This window comes from Felis catus, chromosome A1 (genome assembly GCF_018350175.1).
Source record: "Felis catus isolate Fca126 chromosome A1, F.catus_Fca126_mat1.0, whole genome shotgun sequence".
NCBI classification, from domain to species: Eukaryota; Metazoa; Chordata; class Mammalia; order Carnivora; family Felidae; genus Felis; species Felis catus.
In genome coordinates, this window is record NC_058368.1 from 178,429,923 (window position 1) to 178,452,256 (window position 22,334).

Sequence of the window (22,334 nt, forward strand, 5' to 3'; positions counted from 1 at the left end):
CTCTGGACCATGTGAAAACACTGACTGATTCTGGTCCCTGATTTGGAAGGTTTGGAAATCTAACATACTTGAAGACCGATGTGCTCGATCCTTCACTGACAGGCAATGATGGCTGCAACAAAGGGAAAAGAATGTAGTTCACATAAATGATTAGAGCAGAGGAGCGACGTTTAATCCTATTAATGAATTTGCTAATTGGCCTTATGCCCCCAATCATTTCATATTTAGGCTTTTGCAGTGTCAGATTAAATAGAAATGGATCCAGGGGTGGTTTGAGATGAGGCTAAAAGCATTTTGCTCAGGGCCTACAGACGGCTCGGTGGTGTGGTATGGCTAATGAGGGCTGTATCTGAATGCCTTCTCTCCACATTCCCCACTGGGGCTGCTCTTTCTTGAGGCAAGGCCAGCAGGGGAGGGGGAGGGTGTGGTGCCTAAGAGCTCACGCTCAAGGATCAGCCAGAACTGGGCACTGCTATCCAAGGGCTGTGTGACCCTGGGAAAGGAACTTCGCTTCTCAGAACCTCAGTTCCTCATCTGCAAAATGGGAACTGTAAAAGGGTCTGCCCTCCAGGGCTGGGAAGAGGTTAATAAAGTAACAGGGAAAAGGGCAGAGTAAGGTGCCTGGCAAAGAACAGCAGTCAACATCAGCTATTATTATTATTAACCTTGGCAGATGATCCACATTCTCGTATCTCACCACTGGGAAGTTTTCATCATCTAAAACTGCCAGCTTCCCGCAGGAGTTACCAGAGAAACTTCTCGGGATGCTAGGGGCCAGGGTTGTGATGGCTCTGGGTCCCAGAGGGATGGAATCAGAGGCCACAGTTTGAAGGGACACAGATCACCAAGGAATGCCCAGTCATAGTGCAGAGGAAGCAACAGAGGAGGAAGGGACCTGCTCCAAGATGGATAAAGGCAGCTGCAAAGCCAGTACGACCCGAGTTGCTAAAATCATCTTATCGTATGTGAAGCACAATGGTCACTACCTCTTTGGCCCCATACGCATCCCTGTAAGGTAGATGCTGTCATTGTCCCCATTTTACAGAGGGGGAAACTGAGGCTCAGAAAGGCTCAGCTAAGGAGTCACACACAGAGCCAGAGTTTAAACCCAAGTCTTACTTTCACTCAGGGATCCTAACCATTCTGCAACCCTGTTCCTAGCCCCCTGATTTGAGTTGAATGCAGTCCCATTCCCCGCCCCCCCCCCACTGCCCCAGTGAGGATTCCTGCCTGGACTGGAATAATAAGAATTAATCCAAAGTTCTGCTCCCATGGCTAGTGTATGGGAAGCCAGTGATATCCCAGCGGATTACAGCTACTCCCCAAAGGTGACCCATTTAAAACACTCCCTGGAGGGAGGGGAAGCATTTAAAGATAAGTCAAGTTTGTCTGAAGGTCCCAAGACTCTCAGTCACAGTCTCTCTCTACCTCCCTCCCTCCTTCCCTCCCTGCCTCCCTCCCGCCCCACCCCACCTTTCCCCCTCTCTCTCCTAAACACTGCTCATTCCTTGCCTGATGAATGGGAACATCAACTCCAGGGCCATTATGCAGAACTTTGCAGTGTTCCCCGCCACGAGCAGACCTGGATTTCTCATCTGTGCTGCCGCATTCTTGCACTACTTGGAGCCATCAAGAACACGCCCTGCTCCATCCATCCTTACTTCCACACGGCCAACATCCATCAGGTCTGGGCCCAATATCAGGCCTGACAGAAACGCTTGAATATAACTCATTCCTTTAGAGCTAGTCAGAGAGATAAATGTATAAACCCATAATCACGTAATGTTCATAATTGTAGCGTGCAGAAGCAGCAACAGCTGCAGAGGTAACAGGGGAGGGAGGGATGTGCTCTACCTCCAGGAGCCTGGGAGTGGGTGATATTGAATGAGGTCTTGAAGGATGTGTAGGAGTTTGCCAGGTGAATGGGGAGGTAGAGGTGAAGGGTGAGTGGAAGCCAGAGTGGACCTCGGGCAGAGGTAATATCAGGGAAGCAATGCTTTAAGGATACTTCAGATGTTGCTTAGTGAATCAATAAATGGGCAGACAAATACACAGGTTCTTGGTCTCACCCGAGACAAGGTAAAAGTGAACCCAATATACAAGGGAGGTCATTCTGGATCAGTCCTTGCTTTAGATTTTTTTTTTTTTTATCAATCAACAAAAGAGCGAAAGCTTAAGAGATACCTTCCCATCTTCTTGCCTTCCCCCAAAACACTACACACCTACTGATACCCAAAAAACTACAGGGCTTTTCTTGACTGAATTTATAATTTTTAGCTTTCTAAGAAGCACATGCTATGTTTATTATTATCTGTACCATGGCTTCCTATCCCACGGACTCCTTCCAGTTTTCATGGGGGATAGCTTAGATCCAGGGTTGGGGTAGCATGACAATCAATGCTCTTCATGAAAGACAGTCTTTCACTATAGCCTTCCGAGGACTTCATTACTCATTCATTAATTTATGGATACATTCATTCATGCATGTACTCATATCTTCAATCATTCCCTCTGGCATCATTTGATATTTCATTTGCTACCTTTCATTCATGTATTTACTTATTCCTCCATTCATTCAATCATTCATTCTTTCACTCACATGTCAACATATGCACTCACTGTTCATTTTCACATTTACTAAACATTCATTGAGCAAAGCCCTTCTAGGTATACAAAGAGGTCCAAACTGTGTCCCTTGCCAGGGACAAACCTCCTCATTTTAGGCAGTAGTCCCTCACTTCTATCTTTCAAACTTTCCATTTCCCTCTTTCTGTTCACCTTGATCTCCACTGAGTTTCTTCTGGGATTGAGATCCCAGAACTGTGCCTGGCACTGGGTGTGGGCTCCTCAAGCTTTTGTGACTCTCAGGAGCTGGGGAGTAGGAACACTGTTCTCAGCATCTCCCTGCTAAATGGTAAACAGATTCAGTACGTTTCATGGACAAAGCCAATTCAAAGCCAGCAGACCAAATAAGAGAATTCATTCAAGGCAAAGGGCTGGTAACCGAAATTCCAGCGGGAAGCTAACTTTTCCTGCAGGGTCTGCAATTCTAGAAAATAACAGAGAGCAGCCAACCATTCCATTATTTATAATTTCCTCCAGAAAAGATTCATTGAGTACCTACTATGTGCAGGAAACCAGGCTGAGGACTTTGAGGAATGATTCAGACAAGTTCCCTGCAAGAAGCTGACACTCCGGAGTCAGGGGTTGGGCGGGGGGTTGGGGAGGTGTGGTTAACACTTCCATCCAGTGCCTACTTGAATGCATGACTTGAAAGTCATGAAAATGCATACCTTAGGGGTGCCTGGGTGGCGCAGTCGGTTAAGCGTCCGACTTCAGCTCAGGTCACGATCTCACGGTCCGTGAGTTCGAGCCCCGTATCGGGCTCTGGGCTGATGGCTCGGAGCCTGGAGCCTGCTTCCGATTCTGTGTCTCCCTCTCTCTCTGACCCTCCCCCGTTCATGCTCTGTCTCTCTCTGTCTCAAAAATAAAAAAATAAACGTTAAAAAAAAAAATTAAAAAAAAAAAAGAAAATGCATACTTTAAACTATTTGGGAATGTAGATGAGAGAAATCACTGCCTCCCGGGGCCCAGGGAAGCCTTCTTGACTGTGGAAATAGCTGAGCGAGGTCTTGGGTTATGGGTGGAATGATAATTATCGGACCAGGAGTTGGTGGAAGGGTAACATGGAGTTAGAAGGGTAACACAGAGTTAAAAGGATGGACAAAGATGCAGAAGCAGGGGAGACCCAGCACAAACGCCTCCGTAAATTAGTACGCCTCTCTTAGACATAAGGAAACTGGCATCTCCAAGGTGAAATGATTTGCCAAAGGTCCCCTGATACAAGGGCTGTGTGACAGCAGGGTTTCTGCTTCTCCACGCCTCGCTGCCTCTCCTTGGTCTCCCAGATCTTCTGGGTTGAGCATGCTGCCCAATTAAAAAACTACAAACCCAGCTTCATCAGGAACCCTCCGGTTCCACAAATTCTCCAAGGTGTTCACTGATCTAGGAATCAGGAAACCAATTCCATATTTGTCCCTAACTTGCCACGGGGACTTGGAAAAAGCATCTCATAGGTGTGGGCTTTAGTTTGCTCATCTAGTCAGTGAGCACTCTGGAGATCCCAAGCTCAGACCTTCCTGAGGGTTCTGAATGTTTTCTTCTGGCAGTGAAGGACTGATAACCCATTTGCTTACAGGCATACCTCCACTGAGATGGCCTTGGTCTAGTGATGTTCTGCCTAAATTCTCTTGCCCCCCACAGGCTCCGCAGCTGCACCTGCATCAGCCTTCTCTGGTCACCCCACACCCCAACCCTTCGCGCTTACTTGTTAAAGCCCAGAGCAGTGTCCCGAGCAGTGTCCTTGGTATAAGCACATGCAAAACTCCTGGAGCCAGAAATTCTACCTAGGACCTGCAGAAGCTGAATCCCCAAAAGCAGGGTGGCCTTTCCTCATTCTTAATTAAAGAGAAACAAAGATCCCAAACAGAGAAGGAAAATGAATTTGAATGTTTTTATTCAGTGACCCTGCTCTTAAACGAATTCAGATTTCGGCTGCCTTCAGGAAGCTCTCCCTGAACACTCAGCTTGGGCTATGTGTGTCTCTCTCTCAGCACTAGTCACATGGGGCTTTTGCCCTACTTAAAAAAAATGTATACATGCTACCAAATTATATTTTGGAAACACGCAGGGATTTGTTCAGCAAGCTATGTTGTTTTCAGGACCAGCCACGGAGCAGAGGTCAGTGGAGGCTCAGTAACAGGACCAGCCTCGGTGTATCTAAAGTTTTGGGTCCTAGTTATCCGGACAGTGCTGGAAGAGGGCTCCAGAAACAAGGAGGTAGGACTCCCAGAGGCACTGCCTACTTCCAGGATGGCCTCACTCGAGGCATTTGGAAGCCACAAACAGTTTAGAGCCATAAATTGAACAGAAGCTAAAATGTGCTGACCACGTACTACATAGCAGAGCTCGTGCTGAGCATTTGACTTGCATTATCCCTGAAATTCACACAACCCAACAGCTATTTTAAAATGGTAACTACCACTACTGTCTCTGTTTTACACTTGAGGCAAACACGGCAAGTGAGTGGTAGGCCTGGATTTGAATCCAGCAGGAATTGAAAATCCCCACCATCCTCTTCTTACTGCTTCTAATTAGATCCGAGCCTGATGTCTCAGAGATCACAGTAGCAGTCCCAGCAAGAGCATCAGCAATAAAAACCTCCAAGTTTGAGAGCAGGATGGAACCTGAGGAGAAACTGAGGTCCCAAGGTGGGGGGAAGGGAACTGGCCAGGAAGTGATCCCTGACCACTAGCCTCCCCAGCCAGTTTCTAAGTCACTTCTCTCTGCAGGAAAGGTCTTCTGCTGATTAGCATTCCACAGAGGAAGATGGTAAGATAAGACTCTGCTCGGGGGCAAATGCCAGGAGAAATATACACAGCTGGAGCCCTGGACAATTCAGCCAACGTGGTGGAACTCTGTGCAAGAGGGGCTGACCACTCAGGGCTGGGGCTTGCCGTGGCGGCCTGCCCAACAGCCTTGACCCGCTGTGAGCTTCAAACAGGCGTTGTTGTGACAGTTAAATAAGAAGGTGCAGAGGAAGCACCCAGAACTGTGCCAGGCACACAGTAAGGGCTCACCGAATGCTGGTGCCCCTCTTCTCTTTCTTAGGATCCTGGGAGAGAGCAAAGAGCTCTGGTCTCTGGGACTCCAATGGGAATTCACTGGGGTGACCCAGAATTTTGTGCAGGAGAAGGGAATGGTAGACAGTAATGTTTGAGCTTTTAATCTTTGCCTGACCCTGTGCAAGGAACTTCATATCCATCCTTCTTTTTTTTTTTTTTTTCACGTTCTTACAAGTCTCCTTTGGGTCCCTGGTGGCTCAGCCAACACTGTATATGTAGCATGGTCCTCCCTCCCTGTACTTCCCACACACCCAGTTTCCTGCCTGGACGTAGTATTGTCACCCATGTTATGGATGAGAAAACTGAGGCTAAGAAGGGTGAGGCTGGCCTGAGATCTCAGAAGGAGGCGCTGATGAAGCTGGGATGCACACCCAGACCCCACTGGACTCCAGAGCTCAAGATCTTTCTGTGACACCTAGCTGCCTCCCAGAAGTGCCACAGGCATTGAAAATATTTTAAAACAAACCCCTGGGTTTCTTGTACCCACAGTCCCCTGGCCTCTGGGGCCTCACAGTGGTCAGACAGATGATGGGGGTTTGGTGCTGAATTGTGTTCCCACACAAGTGGTATCTGAGGATCTGTGAGAAACAGGGCTCTGAATGTCAAGGTCCTGGACCAAGGCTTGCAGACCTGTCCTGCCCAAGACTGGTAAAAAGGCAACCAGACCCTTCCCTGGATGTGTAGGATGTGTAACTCACGTGGCCTTAGACTCGTGTTCTAAGATGTAAACACCAATCCAGCTTCATCACCTAAGATCTACCTCCGGAGATCTCATTGCTCAGTGCTCAACCAGCCCAATGTCTCTGGGAGCTAGGCCAGATGCCTGGACCCCTTGAAGGCAGGTTACATATGAGGAACTCTGGGATACAGACCTGCCTAACGAGTCAGGGGAGACCAACCAAGTCCTAAGAGCAGATCATTGAGCACCCTGGGGTCCAGCCTTACCTTAATACAATTCGAATCACTAACCAGCATTAAGGATTGGGAGCTATGACCCCCACCTATAGCCAGAACCTGAGCTCCAATGGTAGAACTTGAAGGTTTAAGTGTCAGTTTACTTGAAACCCTTCTGCCACTCACAAGAGGATTTGAGCATTAAACGAAAGAACACAAAACCCATCATTTTCTTTCTTCCTAACTGCATCCTGTCTCTTCATTCCAACAACCAACTTTCTAACTGCTGGATAGGAGGCCTGCGTAGTCTCCCGTGGTGCAAGATATGTTTGCCCCAACTTCACATGGACCCATTCGACTCCTGTCCCACCGGCGGGGGAGACTGGGCATGTCTCAGCTGGGGAAAGGCAGCTATGGAACAGGGTCCAGGAAGGAGGGACTGCAGGGACTCACAGTTTCTAATCCCTGACATAGGTTCACTGCTCCATCACACCTCATCGGTGCCTTCAGCCCCCCCGGTGGTTCCCAGAGCATGGCAGCACCCTTGCGTGACACCCTGGCTCCTAGTGACTCCCCCAGCCACCAGGACATGAGCCCTGGGAGTTTCACCACCTGGCAGCAGCTGATTCCTTTTGGCTTGCAGAGGTTTATTGGGGTGGGTGCACAGAGCACTGTCTCCGGATGAGGGACTCCTAGGTCTGCACCAGCACTACTACCAGGAGGAGTGTGTGCATGTGTGAGCACCCCTGCTGGGTGCCCACAGTTGCACAATCGCCAGCAGTCATGGGAACAGGAAGGGCTTCCCAACATTCCAACCAGACAATCCAGTCACCCCCCACCTGTGAATCTGACTCTTCCTTCTGTTCCCAGAGATTTCCAGGAGGAGTGTCCTGGCACCCAGTGCCCTACAGGGGATCTCCCCCGCCTCTGGGGCCAGTGCCCACTCTGGCTCCTTGTGCGTGTTCACGATATTCACACCAAACCTCCCGCCAGGTTTCTGACTCCTTCGGATACAAGAACCTGCCCTCGCTCGTGATGGAGAGGAGGGCCCAGGCCAAGGAAGGCAGGGGGCACACCCCAGCTCAGCACGGAGCACCCCCAAACCCAGCCAGGGGAACAAAAGGAAGAAGGAGGTGGCTTACCTTTAGAAGGTCGCCTTTGTTTGGTTTGCAGAGACGAGAAGGTGCCCATGACGGCCCCCATGGCAGCGAAGACTTGTGTGCGACTTGGGACCCCTTGCCCGGCCCCTCCCCTCCCCTGCAAAGAAATCAGTGTGGCTCCTCTACTCTGAATTGGAGGAGGAAAAAAAAAAAAAAAAAAAAAAGCACCCAGCAGCTCGCCTGCAGCTTGGTATTCAGCGAGCGTGGGGCTGGGGCGCTGGGAGCCTTTTCTTTCCTTCTTCAGCCCCACACATGCACTGACTCACCGGGCCAGCGGCTCCCCGCGAGCCTTCGGAACCGGGCCGGGCCGCTTCGCGCGCCACCGGCCGAGGACGCTGCCCCGCAGCCTGCTCGGTGCCGGACACGGGGCGGCGCGCCCGCCGGCCGAGGCTCCCGAGCCAGCGGCGCGTGCGGTGCGGGAGGCGCTCGCCCGCCCCTGCTGCCGCACGCTCCGCTCCCCTCCCGGCGCTCGGGCTGGCTCTCGGGGGGCCGGGTACCAATCATGAATGAACAGAGCCAGGGACCGCGCGGAGCGGAGCCGCGCGCCCGCCCGCCTGCCCGCGCTCCGGGCGAGTCTGGGGCGCGCGGAGTGGCCGGCGGGTAACCCCGGAGGGGCGGGGCGGGGGGCCGGGCCCACGAGGGGTGCCCGCTGCCCGCGTCGCTGCCCACCGCCCTGCACGCCCGCACCTGCGGGGCCGTGCGCCCCTCCGGGGCTGCACCCCTGGGCGCGCAGACCGAGGTAGGCACCTGGCTGATGGGTGGGGTTCAGGGGGCGGCCGCAGATTGCTCCCCGAGAGAACGTGTGCCTGTGTGTGTGTGTGTGCGCGCGCGCGTGTGTGTGTGTGTTTCTGCGTGTGATCCGCTATTTCATTTGACTTCAAGGGAAATCTTATTTAACCCACCACCTGAATTCGCGGGATGGGGAGAAAGTCTGCCCCACCCAGGGAGAGATGAAAAACATACATCCAATTGGGTTGTCATGGGAGGAAGGGACCCTCCTGCTCCTGGCCAGGGCCACCCTCTACTGATGGAAAATTGGGGGAGAGGGGCAGAGGAGCCCCTGTGGGCCTTGACTTTTCTTTTTCGTTTCTCCCCTCTTTCTGTCCCTCCTTCATCCTTCTACATCCTCCTGCGTCCCCCTCCCCCAATAATTTCTTAGCCATCAGCTACAGGGCAGGCTGAGAGTTAGTGCTGTGGGGGTAAAGGCTGAATTTAAGAAACAGTCTCCCTGCTGTGAGTTTTCCCTCCAGACCACGCAGAACCGCAACGGCTATCTGTGTCTCATGCAAAAGGGCAAAGTGTGGGTTCACTCTTGTGGGTTCTCCTCAGCTCTCTGTGGTGCTGAAATGCAGTCTGCTCCCTGGAAGCCTGAGGAGAAGGCACCCTCGTTCCATGCAGGAGCCGCCTCAGTTTCCACCACACACTATGCTTGCACATCACAGGGTCCCGCAACACATGGCCTCACCAAAACACACATACTTACACAAAACTATGGGCACAGTCCCACAAGTCCCACTTTGACATTACTGTGTTATACACACAGACTCACTCAGCCCATAATACCCTCAGGTGCATCCTCAGGACCCCACACAAGATCCAGACACACGACCACAGAGGCACAGAGACGTGCACACAGCAATGCAAAATGGCATCACGATTACCCACATTTATGCAGGCTCAAAGCTGCACAGGCATATAGTCATACCTCAAGGATAGAGGGTGCCTCAGGAGCTATTTCCTGTCATTCCAGCCCATTAGCTGCCCCTTCAGGGACAAAGGTGGCCTGAGTCTTGGCCAGGGACCCTGAGTAATTTTCTTTACCTATTCAGCGCTTAATTCTTTCTCAGATCCAAACACATGTCATATTCTGTGCAACAGGGAAGGTGTACTTAATAACATCTGTCCCTGTCATTTGCAGTCCCCTGTGCTGTGTATAACACACACCATCCCATGCCCTGTGAAGTTAGACAGGTCATGTCTAATCATTACTGTAGCAAGAAACTGAGGTTTACCAAGAGTAAAGGATTTGCCTGAAGTGACTTAGCCAGAATATGGGATTAGAACTTGGGGTGCAGGGCTCTGTTACTACCTCTTGTTGGCAGGTGGGGATGCTGGGGGCCCCTGAGCTGGGGAGATCTCTTCTGGGTCCCACCAGATTCAAAGCTTCAGCTTTTGTAAGTGCCAGGGTTTATCTGTCTGTGTCCATGAGGCCTAGAGTCCTGGCTGATGAATAGGATTGGTAGAGGCTGGCCCCCTGCCTCCTGCCTGTGCTCCCTGCTGGAGAAGAAGGGTGGGGGTGGGGGTGGGGTTGAAGCCACGGGTCAGGAGAGGACCCATCAGGATGGCCAGGACTCAAGGAACAGAGGAGAGAGCTCTGCCAGGGAGAGGGTGGTGCAGCCTTCTAGTGCCCCTGGACCCTCAGGCACCTGCTCATCTCTACACTACCTGCAGACGAGAACCAGCACTTGAGAGTTTACAGAAGACTAGGATGCTACTCTTGCATTTCTTCTTCTTCCCTGTGACTGTATGAAGAGGCAGAGTGGAGATGAATTGCTCCATTTTACAGATCAGAGATAGTAAAGTACCCCTGGAGGAGTTTCCGACTGGCTGCCTCTGAGCCATGAGAATAAAGTCAAGCCACCAAGATAAACTCCAAACTGAGGAGCATGCATTATGAGGCCCTTTTGTGACCTGACTTCATCTCCCAATCACCTTGCTCTCTGGTGCTCCCTGCGGGGCCCCAGCCACACAGAACCTCACTGGTGCCCTCTAGGGTTGTGCTTCAGGGCCTTTGCACGTGCTATTCCTGCTGCCTAGGATGTCCCTCACCCCTTTCACCCCTCACATCCTGGACCATCTAATTCAAGTATCACTTGCTCCAGGAATACCTTCCTGGCCCTGAACTGGTGCTTGCCTCAGGGGTTCCTGCGGCACTCGGGCCTTTGTGCCCATCAGAAAACTCATTTCCTTGGTTCTCATTGTGCCTTTCCTGTCTGTGTCTCCCTCTGCACGGAGAGTACCTTGGGAGCAGGGACCACTACTGATTTAGCTCCTCACTGTCTACTTAACCCCTCATTTCTAACAGGGGTGCAGTCAATCTGTGCTGAGTGAATGAATGAATGAATGAATGAATGAATTTTCTTTGCTCAGCGAACCAATTATTACGTAAAAACTGGTGATTACCAGGTCGTCCTAGCTCTTCAAAGGAAGAAGCACACTCCCCTAAGTAAAGATTCATTTATTCAACAAATATTTATTCATTCATATGTCAACCATGTACCAGATATTTACACGCACAATAGCTCACTTATTCCTGGTGATGCCCTGTGTGGTAAGCATTATCTATAGATAAATGGACACACACATGCACTGTATGATGCGGCAGACATTGCCCAGGAAAGGCTCACAAAGAATGCGTCCAGGGAAGAATGCACGTCAAGTGTGAGGGAGAAGAGAGAGAAGGCAGCAGACCCGCTCCTGCCTCTTGGAGACTCGCCACAGAGAGCAGAGTACCACGTGGGCAGTTTGTCCTGCTGTCCCCAACATGTACTCACCGAGGCCATCTTGCCAGCCCTGTCCAGCTGGGGCTTCACTGGCTGTGGCTCCTTCTACTCTTGAAGGTGACCTGATTCATGCCCTATGTCCAGGTCTTACCCCTCCCTCATCCACGCTCTTATGGGCTGAATGTCTGTGTCTCCTCAAAATGCATATGTTGAAGCCCTAACCCTGAGTGTGGTTGTATTTGGAGATGGGACCTAATTAAGGCTAAATGAGGTCACAAGGGTGGGGTCTTGATCCTAGGGGATTAGTGTCCGTAATGTCTTATAAGAACAGACATCAGAGAGTTCCCCCAACCCCTGCACACATGACTAAGGCAAGGCCTTGTGAGCACACAGGGAGCAGAAGGCAGCCATCTGTAACCCAAGGGGAGAGCTCTCACCAGACACCCACCCTGCTGGCACCTTGATCTTGGACTTCCAGTCTCCAGAACTGTGAAAAGATACATTTCTGTTGTTTAAGCCTCCCAGTCTGTGCCATTGTGTAATAGCAGCCCGAGCTGAGTAATACACACCCACGGCGCCTGTCCATGCCCTCAGAAAGCTCTGGAGGCAAGGCCTTCCCTTTCCTCTGACATAAGCACCCGTGTAGCACTCCTTAGGGTATTCCTGGAAGGCTGTTCAGGGAAGAAGGGGTGAAATGGTCAGAGACCTGCAGGGATCCTTTTGAAAGCATGCCCCTGCTTGTCTGTGTAACACACAAGCCATGTTCCCTCCCCCCACTGTCATGTGCTCACTCACCCCTGTTTCTTTCCATCCTTGCCGGCTGGGAAATTCAGTAAGTTCCCACCACCCGTGGAAGCAGCAGTGTCAGATTAAGAGCGTGGATCTGGTGGTGCTGCTAGATGGGGGTTCAAGTCTTGATTTTGCTGCTTTTTAACTGTGTGACCTGGAGCCTGAGGAGTACCTTCTCTGCACCCTACTTTCACCTTCTGTGGATTACATTAGTACCTACCTTATAGTGCTGCTGTGAGGGCTTGGAGGTGATGTAAGGCCCTTGGTAGGTGCCCAGCACACAGTGTGGCCAGTTACGGAGGGCAGACTGCCACTGTCACTGTTGCTGTGGGCCAGGTATCGTGCTGGGTTAGAGGGGTATAGAAATGAGTCAGCCACAGCCCTTCCCCTTGGCTTCCATCTTTGCTCTTCATCTGTTTCATAGGAAGTCTATTCTCAGGGTCCCCATCTGGTATTAAAAGACTCAGATTAGTTAAGGAAGGGAATGTGGTTGGCACCTGATTATGTGCAATTCAGCACTATGCTAGCTGCTGTCTTGTACCATTTCCCAAATGTTCTGCATGCATAAGTCTGGCCTCCTCAAATAGATCCTGAGTTTTTAGAAAGCAAAGCAGGCACCCCTCTACCCTGCCCCCATCCACCATGGCTCGCCCAGACCCAGGACATCCCAAGTGTTCTGCAAACACTCACGCTGAGATCAGCAGGATAGGGGAAAGGGTACCATCATTTAGCCCTGGGATCAAGTCCCACTTCTCTTACCAAATGTACCTCTGGGCCTGGGCTACTTCTCTCTGAAACACGAACAAAGTCCTTTCAAGGGTGGTGTGAGGATTGGGTCAGATAAAGTAAAGGGAAAATACTTTGTTCCCCTGCAAAGCAGTCACAAATGTCCTTTATTATTATTTGCTCTGGGCCTTATTTAATTATTCATTCAATCAACAAATACTTATTAAGCATGATCCACCTGCTAGGCACCATTCTAAATAATGAACAAAAAGAGGCAGGAGTCTCTGCCTTCAGGGAGTTGGCAGGGTAGGACCAGAGGCTATCAGATCCTCTTACCATTACAAACTGTGACCAGACTGGCCAGGAGGAGGGGACAGATGAGTTTGGGATGAGGTGGGGTGGGGAGGGGATGCTCAAAGCCAGTAGGATGAACCTTTTGCAAACTACAAAGTTATGTCACAACTGAGTATAGAACCTCAGAAGGCAGGGAGTTAGATACAGCTTTCAAGTCAAGGAGATCAGGTTGCAAATGCTGGGTTTGTTGGGTGACCTCAAGCAAGTTATTTGACCTGGGAGAGCTTCAGTTTCAGCAATCTGCAAGCAGAATAATTCCGCCAGCCTCAGTTGCAGGGTGAGGCTGAAAGTGATCATGATTACAAACGTGCCTGGCAGGGGGTCTCTCGCCTAGAACAGTCCTGGCCCAGAAAATGCTAACTCCATTCCTCAGTTTCCCCTTCTAGTATTTTTTGTAAACAACTTCTTCACCCCCTTTCCCAGGAGGAAAAGATCTTGGAGTAGGACCTGGGCTGGGGAATTGTCTCTCTGAGGCCACATCCTTAATGCATCGACAATGACCTTATCTGTCAAGGTTGAGTGTGACCTTTCAGGGAGCAAAACTCATTCTTGGAAGCCAGGTCACAGGCTCTGTCTTTGATGTCCTGATGGCTGCGCTGCCCCAAGGGTTCCCCCTTCATGCTCCAGTGCTGGAACAGTCTCTCTACCAGGGGCTGAAATGAGTTCAGACAGAGTGCAGCCACCCACGCAGCCCAGACACTGGCAGCAAAGCACTTCCAAGTTACCCAGATCCAACGAGGGGGGAGGACATTCCAGAGCATGTTGGCTTTCAATTATCTAAAGCAACATACATAATGTGTCCTGAGAAGTCATGGGTGCCCTCCTTAGGCCAGGCACAAGGTAAGTACTTCGTGAAATTGATCAGAAGGCTTTCTGCGGGTATATGGAAGGCTGGGTAGAAGGAGGAAGGGTGGAGAGGGAGGTAGATTTAAATATGTTCAAATAAACATTTAAATATCCAAGGAAACCTGTGAACCTTCTCCCCCAAAGTAGCCATGCATGGGTACACATACACTCACACCTTGCATAAAATTTTATGGAGTTTACAACTCTCCCACATGAAGCACATCCGTGGACGCCTAGTTAAGAAACTCCGCACTACAGGGGGAAAGATTCTAAGGGATTTTATACAGTCATTTCTTAGCTGCCTGACTTAAACTTGTCTGAACTTCAGTGTCAACATCTGTAAAATGGGTGTAAATAATTGCACCTATTTCTAAAGGCTGTTGTAAGGATTAAATGAGTGCTGGTCTTTGTTAATCTCCTCACTAAACTGCATTCACTCACTCACTTGTTCATTCAGTCACAAGTTAGTGAGTGCCTCCTGTTCCATCACACCCTGAGCTGATCTCTGGGGCTGCAGAAGTTTATGCTCACTTGCTTGGGGGACTCACAGTCTAAGAGGGCAAAGGGCAGATAAGCAACTCACGATAACACCCCAGACTTCACCAAGAATGAGTGGGAATGACTACTCTAGCTCTGCTGCTGAGAAAAACAGCCTATGACTCTGGCCAGGTTGGCTCCCACCAAAAGTCCTGGGAAAAGCAAGTGTTTGGACTCAGCAAGGTCAGGGGCCTAGATCAGGGTATGAGGGCACAGGTCAGAGTGGAAGCAGGGTGGAGAAAGGCACAGGGCTGGAGGTAGTGGAGGGTAGAGTCAGGGGCAGAGTAGGACTGAGATGGGGCGGGGTGACCCTGGACAGTTGCCATTGCCAGAGTTGTGTGACACTGAAGTGGCTGGGGCAATGAGGACAGAAATCAGGGCAGAATTTCTAAAGTATGTGCAGAATATGGATCCATAATCTCCTTGGGTAAATGTGCTGGAGATTGTCATGTTCACTCCCCTCCTTTAGTCTCCTTAGATTATATAACCATTGCCTGAACAATGGTAGCCACTGTCCGTGGAGTTTTTACTATGTGCCGGTTTGTTCCTGGTCCCATTACTCATTTCAGTAAGGTGGGTATCCTCATTATCCCCCATTTTATAGAGGATGCAACCAAAGCACAGAGAGGTTAAGTGACCTGCCCAAAGTCACACAGCAAGAAGTGGTAGAGCTGGCTTTGAACTTGATGGTCTGACTCCAGATCCCACACTCCCTTTCTGGCTCCAAGCCCTCCTGCTCTACTGTAACTTATTTTTTCTACCACTGTTTCTCTGGGAGGCTACAATTCACTGGGGACTCACAGGTATGGTCTGACTTCTTAGAGCCAAGGGACAAACGTGAAGGGGAGGTCCCGTGGGTCCTGGCCCTCTGGCCGGTGCTTGTGGTGGTTGCAGCTTCCATCCAAACCCTTACTGCCTGGGGGCTACAGCCATACCCACCTGCCTATGGGAATGCAGAAAAGCACACAGGGTCTGTTTTCCCTCTGTGGCTTCAACAAACTGAAGACCCCAGGGGAAATGAGCAGGGGAGGGGGGAAGGAGCAGCAGCCATGCTGTGTGATGATTAGTAATAATGCCAGCGATGAGCGCCCCTGGCCCTACACGGCCCACTGAACCTGTCAGCGCTGGCTCCCAGCTTCCCAGCTAGGCGGCTGCGGCCACAATTGGAGCCTGAGGAAGAAAAGAAAAAAAAAAAAAAAAAAACCCAGGAGCAGGGAGAGAGGGAGGAAGGAAGTGGGGAGAAAAGTCATGGTCGCCTCCATGCTGAGGACTGACTCTGGGACAGAGCTGCAGAAAGGAGGCAACATAAAACTACAAGATAACAGTGGAAGTTTCTTCTGTTGTTTCCTGTGACCACAGACCCTGCCCCACACTTGAGACCTGTGGCACTCACTGCCTGAGGCAATATGACACAGAAACAATGGGGCCACCTTCTTAGATTTTGACTTACAAAGGCTCTGGTCTGATAGAAGGCCTAGAAGAATGGGGCTTGGAGATTGGGTTTGTCCTTGACCCACCTCAGGCAAAGCACCATTCAGCAATGAAGCCCCCAGACTCCAGTGGAATCTGGGGGGCAGGGGGGCCCTTCCCCTTTCCCAAGTGGAGTCTGGGAGAGTGGACATGACCCCAAGTGGCCCTCCCAGCCCTGCCCGTCCTCTATGCAGCACAGTGCCCACTCCACTAGTCTGTGTGACTTTGCTGCGAGAAGGATCCTGACTTGTTTCTCCTAGCTGAGCCTGGCAAGGAAAGGAATCTTTCCCCCACACTCAACAGAGGCATGGCCCACCATGCCCCCAAAGAGTGGGCAAACCTTAGATGCAGGCCAGGCGCCCCAGCTATGACCTGGATGGCAGAGGGACCACAGAATGCTCAGGAACCAGGACGTCTCAGAGGCCACCTGCCTGGAAAGGCTACAGAGCAGAGGTCGAGTATACCCCACCGCTCAAGGCTTCATAAGCCCCCAGAAGAATATTCAGGCAATGCCGAGGAGACAGGAGTATTGTGAGTTTCTTGAGATTTCATTTCTGTCCCCAAGAAGAGTGGGGCTTTGGAATAGAAATTAAGTTCGGCACTTTAAGAAATAAACCAAGTAGCACTTGAGGCACACCAGGGGAAGTTGCCTGAAATCCTTAGCTACCCATAAAACAGTGCTCAAAATACCTCTGTCTCTGCTCTCTCCTCCATTTTAGGCATTAGCAAATTGGAGGTCAGAGAGGTGAAGTGATTTGCCCATGGCCACAAAACTGGAGATAGCTGGAGAGTCAGAGTTTGAACCCAGTTCTGTCTGTCTTCAAAGCCCATGCTATTACCCACGAAGGAAAGAAAGGGGAGGGAAGAGAAAGAAGTGGGGGGAGGGGGAAGCAGAGCAGTGTCAGGAAGAACAGGAGGGGTGAGGGGGTGCTTTCCACTCACGGTCCTCCCTGAGGATGCCCTGGGTCAGAAGAGAGGGGCTGCAAGGAAGCTTTGTTTTGGCTTAGAGGACCACGATGGGTCATGGGTCATGTGCACTGACACTGGCACCCAGGTAGCCTGGCTTGCAGCTGGCAGGGTGGAGGGAAGGGTAATGCAGTACCTCCAAAAGCAGGAACACCATCCCTCCTCCCGAACGCCCCTAGGAGCCCCCTTCTTGAGAGGCCGCACTGGCCTCCTCCTCCACTCCCTCTGTATAGAGGCTCCCTTCCCGGGAGGCCGCAAGGCATTGCTTTAACCACAGTGGCACTTCAAGATGACTTCTGTGTCCGTTGTTCCTTCTTGCCCCGGCTGGCCCCTAGTGAGCGAGGGGATTGGGAGCTCTAGCAGGTGCTTGGGGGAACTAATTGACAGTCCAGGGCTCTCTTTCCCTGAGCTGGCATTTGCATGCTGCATTAGTATTCTTGCCCACAGCTCAGGGCTGTTCTGGATGGAGGATGCTATGCAGATGAGCATCGAGCCTGGTGTGTGATGGGGACCTGATGCAGTTTGCTAGGAATCAAGGCTACCGAGGAAGAGGAGGCCGAGGGAGGCTGCAGAAGAGACCGGGGCTCTTCTCCTGGTTCCTACATTGCCAGTCCCTGAAATCTGTCATCTGTGAAGTATGAGCTCCCAACCAGTCCCTGCAATGATTTGACAGCACTGCTGAGCCCTTGCTCTGCCCCACCTGTGCTGGGGTGGTAGCAGAGATGCAGAGAGAGGTGAGGTGGGCTCGGTCCTGGCCCTTAAGAAGCTCCTGTCCTGTAGGGACACAGTGACGTACAGAGTCCATCTGAGGACTAGGGGATGGGCCTATAGCAATCAGCTGAGAAGCCACACCAGCTCCGAGAAGAGAAGTCTAACTCAACCTGCAGGAAGAAGACTGGGGGGACGGGGCAGTCAAGCAAGCCTTTTCAAAACAGGAGATGCTGGAACTGGGTCTTAAAAGACAAATATGAATTTAGCAGCCACACATCACTGTAAACACGTGACTAGGTTCAGGGACCATCTCCTAAGCAGCTCCATGAGAGCCACAGTCTATTTTGCTCCCATGGGAGTGTCTCACTGGCCAGGGCAGCAATGCACCGTTGGTCCCATTTATGGGGACCTATAGTTGGATGGACTTTGGGGAATGCTGGCCCAGGCACCACGTGTCCCCATGTGACAGATGATTAAAGTGAGCAACTGAGTCATCCCAAAACATCTCCAGGGATGGGAGCTTCCTGGCTTCTGTATGCAACCTGCTTTGGGGTTTTATCGTGCCCAGAGCTAGGAAGTGACTTCTAATGTCTTACCGGTCTGCTAAACTGAAGGACACTTACTCTTTATATTCCAGAAAGAAGGGAATGGAATGCCTTGTTCAGGAGCCCTTTGTGCAAACTACCAGAGCCACACAAAGCTCTGATCACCCCAAGCCAAGCCCTCAGGTAGGAGGGGAAGCTCAGGTAGGTGGGAGATACAGCTATTTTCTACAGTGGAAACTGAATGACTAGGGAAGGGGGTGGCTAAGGGACTTGGGCTGTATCCCAGGCTCTAAATCTGGATGTGCCCTCATCTCAAAAACTCTGATTCTCTCCAGAGTTGTACCCTCTTTTAGGGTTATGTTACTCAAAGCTAAAAAGGACTTCATATGCCACTTTACAGATGGCCAGGGGAGGGAAAGAGATTTGCTCAGGGAAATGGATGGAGGGAACAATAGAATTGGGGCTAGAACTCCGGGCTCTGGAAAGGGTCTTGCATATTTTAAAGTACCAAAAGTTGTCCTCAGAACCAGATTCAAATTTGCTCTTGACTCTCTAAGAGGCATGACATTATGGGCATAGGAAATGTGCCCAAAATGGACCTCACTCCTCTTTACTGAAATTCCCTCCAGATGAAGTGATATCAAATAAAGTTTATAGTACAAATTTCTGGAGGAAGTTGGTACTGACCTGGAATTCAAACTAAAGTTTAAATGAGATGTTATGCTATAGGCCAGATTTGCTGGCAATTAGGAAGCTTAGCAATGAAGAAGTAAAGGCACTGGAGATTTGAACTGTATAGAGGGGTGGGGGACCAGGAGAGCAGTCTGGGCCTATAGTAATCAGGGAGGTGATATGTATGTGTTTAAATAACAGTGTGAGTCCTGGTGGAGAACCTCTGCACGAAGTAACTTTTTTTTTCTTTACCTACGGCTCAAATGCAGTCTTGTGTGGTGTATCCAGACAGCCAGCCATCTACCATTAATAAATATTCACTAGCGATCTGCAGTACCTATCCCCGTTGTAGGTATGGGGATCCACCAGTGACTAAGATGGACATTTTTCCTGCTCTCTGTAGCTTCCGTTCTCATAGAAGAGAGGTCAGGACACAGTGAACAGCAGTTAAGCAAACAAATAAGGTCATGTCTGCTGATGGTTGGCACTGTAAAGACACCAGGAAGGTCCCTGTGGGAGAGATGAAGGGGTCAACCTGAGACAGAAGGCCTCACTGAGAAAGAGGGTTGCTTCTGAAACGTGACTGACAGGCAGAAGTTACTCACACCTAAGTTTTAGGGTGAGAGAACATGAGGTGAAGGCCTGAGGCCCCGTGGAGGGAGTTTGCTGGGAGCACAGAGAGGGCAGTGGGGTTAGGCCGTGCAGAACAACGGAGGAGGTTCTAGGGAGGTCAGCTCGCACAGGGTCTGTTGTCCTTGGCACAGTTTGGATTTATGCTAAGGCAAGGAGAGGCCGTAGCAGAATATTTTTTCACTTTTTATTTAAAAAAAAAAGTGTAGACTCACAAGAAACTGAAAAAATAGTACAGAAAGTTACCCTGTCCCCTTCATCTGGTGTTCCCCCCCCCCGCCCCTGCCTCGTGTTAGCTTCTTACATAACTATGGCGTAATATCAAAGTCAAGAGACGGACGTCGAATCCAGAGACCTTGTTCAGATCGCCCGGGGTGACACGTGCTCATCTGTGTGTGTGTGTTCCTGGGCCATTCTATCCCAAGTGTAGACTGCTGTAACTACCACCACAGTCAGGATGGATACCAAACTACTCCATCTCCACAAAACAACTTCCTTGTGCTCCCCCTTTATCGTCACCCCATCCCCTTGCACCCTGTCACCATGACAGAATGTTAAGCAGGGAGCCGGAGAGGGAAGATGTGGACCTGTCCGCTGGGGCAGGGACATAGCCTATGCATCTTCAGAGGCCTCAGAGGCCTCTCAACTGTGAACACAGATTGTTTTGGCTGGCTTTACTTTGCAGCTGAACAGCAAGAACAGAAAGACTAAGCAACTCACACAAAGTCACACGGTACAGCTCATGGCTCACTGGATGTCTCCTAATTTAGATGATTCTGACAACTCTCTGCTGAGCCTGGTGTGCTGGTCACTAGGGGATCGTGGGTTGCGGAGAAGAGAGGCCCGGCCCAAGGCCACCATTGCAAGGCCTCATTCCTCAGTCTCTTGTACTTCCCTACCCCCTCTGTCACCCACTTCAAACAGTCCCAGTGAGGAATTGATTAGAAGACACTTGCAAAGTGCCAAGCATAAGGGAAAATCCCTTCTGCAGTCAGCATGCCAACATTGACCCTAAAGTGTTTGAGAGAAACAGCGGTGCTTCCTCGGGCCTCCCCTCCAGCTTCAGTGAGGAGGGTGGCGATGGGTCCCCTGGGAGATGGGTGACCAGCCCTCCGATCCTGTAGCTCAGCCCCTTCCTCCAGATGCCTGGCTTACGAGTGTCAGCTCGTGCCCCCTGCATGTGGCAGATGGCCCAGGCCATCCGTGCATGCAGGAGGCCCTTCCAGTGCTCCTGTTGCTCTGGGTGGGACCCAGTGGCCAAGTTCACTTCCTGAGGCTACACGTTCTGCCCCACCCTCCAGTGTAGCTCCCAGCAGTAACATAGGAGGGGCCTTCACTGCACCCAAGCTCTCCATCTATTTCTCAAGTGGTCCGGGGAAAAGAGTGGGATTGATGGGACCAACTCCAAAGCCAACAACCCAGGCCCCCTTGGTCACTCAGTCATTTAAGTGTCTGACTCTTGATCTCAGCTCAGGTCTTGATCTCAGGGTCATGAGTTCAACCCTGCATTGGGCTCTACCCCGGGCATGAAGTCTACTTAAAAAACCAAAACAAAACAAAACAAAACAACCCCCAAAACAAGCATGGCTCTGTGCACAGAGTCGCTGCTCCAAAAAACACCACACTTTCCTTTAGAGTGGTCTGCTTAGAACTGCCCAGGGATGCAGGGGGGTGGGGGGTGGGTGGGGGTGGGTGGGGAGTGGACAGGGATGAAGAGACGGGGTTGAGGAAGATGGGAGATGGGAAGAACTGGGGTGGCTCTGGAGCCTTCACAGGGCACTGAGGGAGACTAGAAAAGTCAGTGTCCCCCACCCCCACCAGTCATCACACCACCATTCAGCCCTGGCCCGAGTTATGTTGGCCCCCGACAGACTCCTTCCTTCTCTGCTCACAGGGGTGCAATCAGCACTTCCTATAGCATGGCTTCTCCTTTCTCGAGGAGACATTCTCTCAGTTTCTGGCAGCTGTCCTCCATCTTGCAGGGTAAGCGCTAAGGTAAAAGATGGGGTCCTGCTCTCCCCCTCCTTTAGTGCCAGTAGCTCCCAGGCTGCTCAATCACCATTAGGGGCCATGGGGTCACCCTCCCCGCCTGGCCAGCCTCCTGCCCTCAGGCCTCCGCAGGAGCAGACACATCCGTCCTCTGTCCGACACTAATGAAATCTTCCTTCTGCTCAGTGCCCGGCCAGACTCAGGGTCAGTATTTTTACCCATTCAGCTCTGCCCTGTGCTCCAGCTCAGTAATGACACTCACACCTCATTACAGACAGGCTGCAGCAGCACACCAGGCAGGCTTCTCTGCACCATCACCCCCTTGGAGCCTTAAAAAGTCCTCCCTGGGCTGCAGGGACTAGTGATCCAGCCCTCGCCTGGCATCTGCTCACACGAATGCCCTTTCCATCACACTAGCCTCAGGAGACCCTTCCCAGGCCCCTGTTCCGTTCATCTGCATCCTATTCCTCACTCCAGACTTCGCTCATATTGCCCCTCCTCCAGGAAGCCTTCCCTGATTGGTTCTACCATCTCCTTCCACATTCAGAGACCTTTGATTCTCTCAGGGACTGCTTGCTACTCTGAGCACCAAACACCGGGCATTGGGCTTGGTTCCTTGCAGGTGCATAAAATAAATGGGGAGTGGATGAATGCATGAATGGATGAATGAGTACATGCTTGTACATCTATCCTCCTCCTCTGACACTTAGCCATATGTTATTTGGTTTTGCTTTTTAACTGCCTCACAGAGAACGATGAAGGAAAACCCTTGAACGAAGTGACCTTTTCCGAAATGTGATTTCTTCATCACCCATGCACGTTTAGTAAACCTCCTAGTCTGCACCAGGCACGAGGCCT

At 51.1% G+C, this 22,334-nt stretch overlaps 1 protein-coding gene across 5 annotated transcripts in view; it reads right to left on the minus strand.

The window, feature by feature from the left end:
- The window catches only part of KCNIP1 (potassium voltage-gated channel interacting protein 1), a 343,533-nt gene that overhangs the window by 204,348 nt on the left and 116,851 nt on the right, over positions 1–22,334 (minus strand). The window contains exon 1 of one of the 5 annotated variants that reach the window (XM_019839082.3): positions 7,721–8,310. The exons of 3 other annotated variants lie outside the window; for them this stretch is intronic. In XM_019839082.3, coding sequence (XP_019694641.1) covers positions 7,721–7,781 — 61 coding nt within the window. In that variant the 5' untranslated portion in view covers positions 7,782–8,310. Of the gene's footprint in view, positions 1–7,720; positions 8,311–22,334 lie in introns of those variants that run through there. One more of the 5 variants, XM_011285533.3, reaches the window with a different exon arrangement.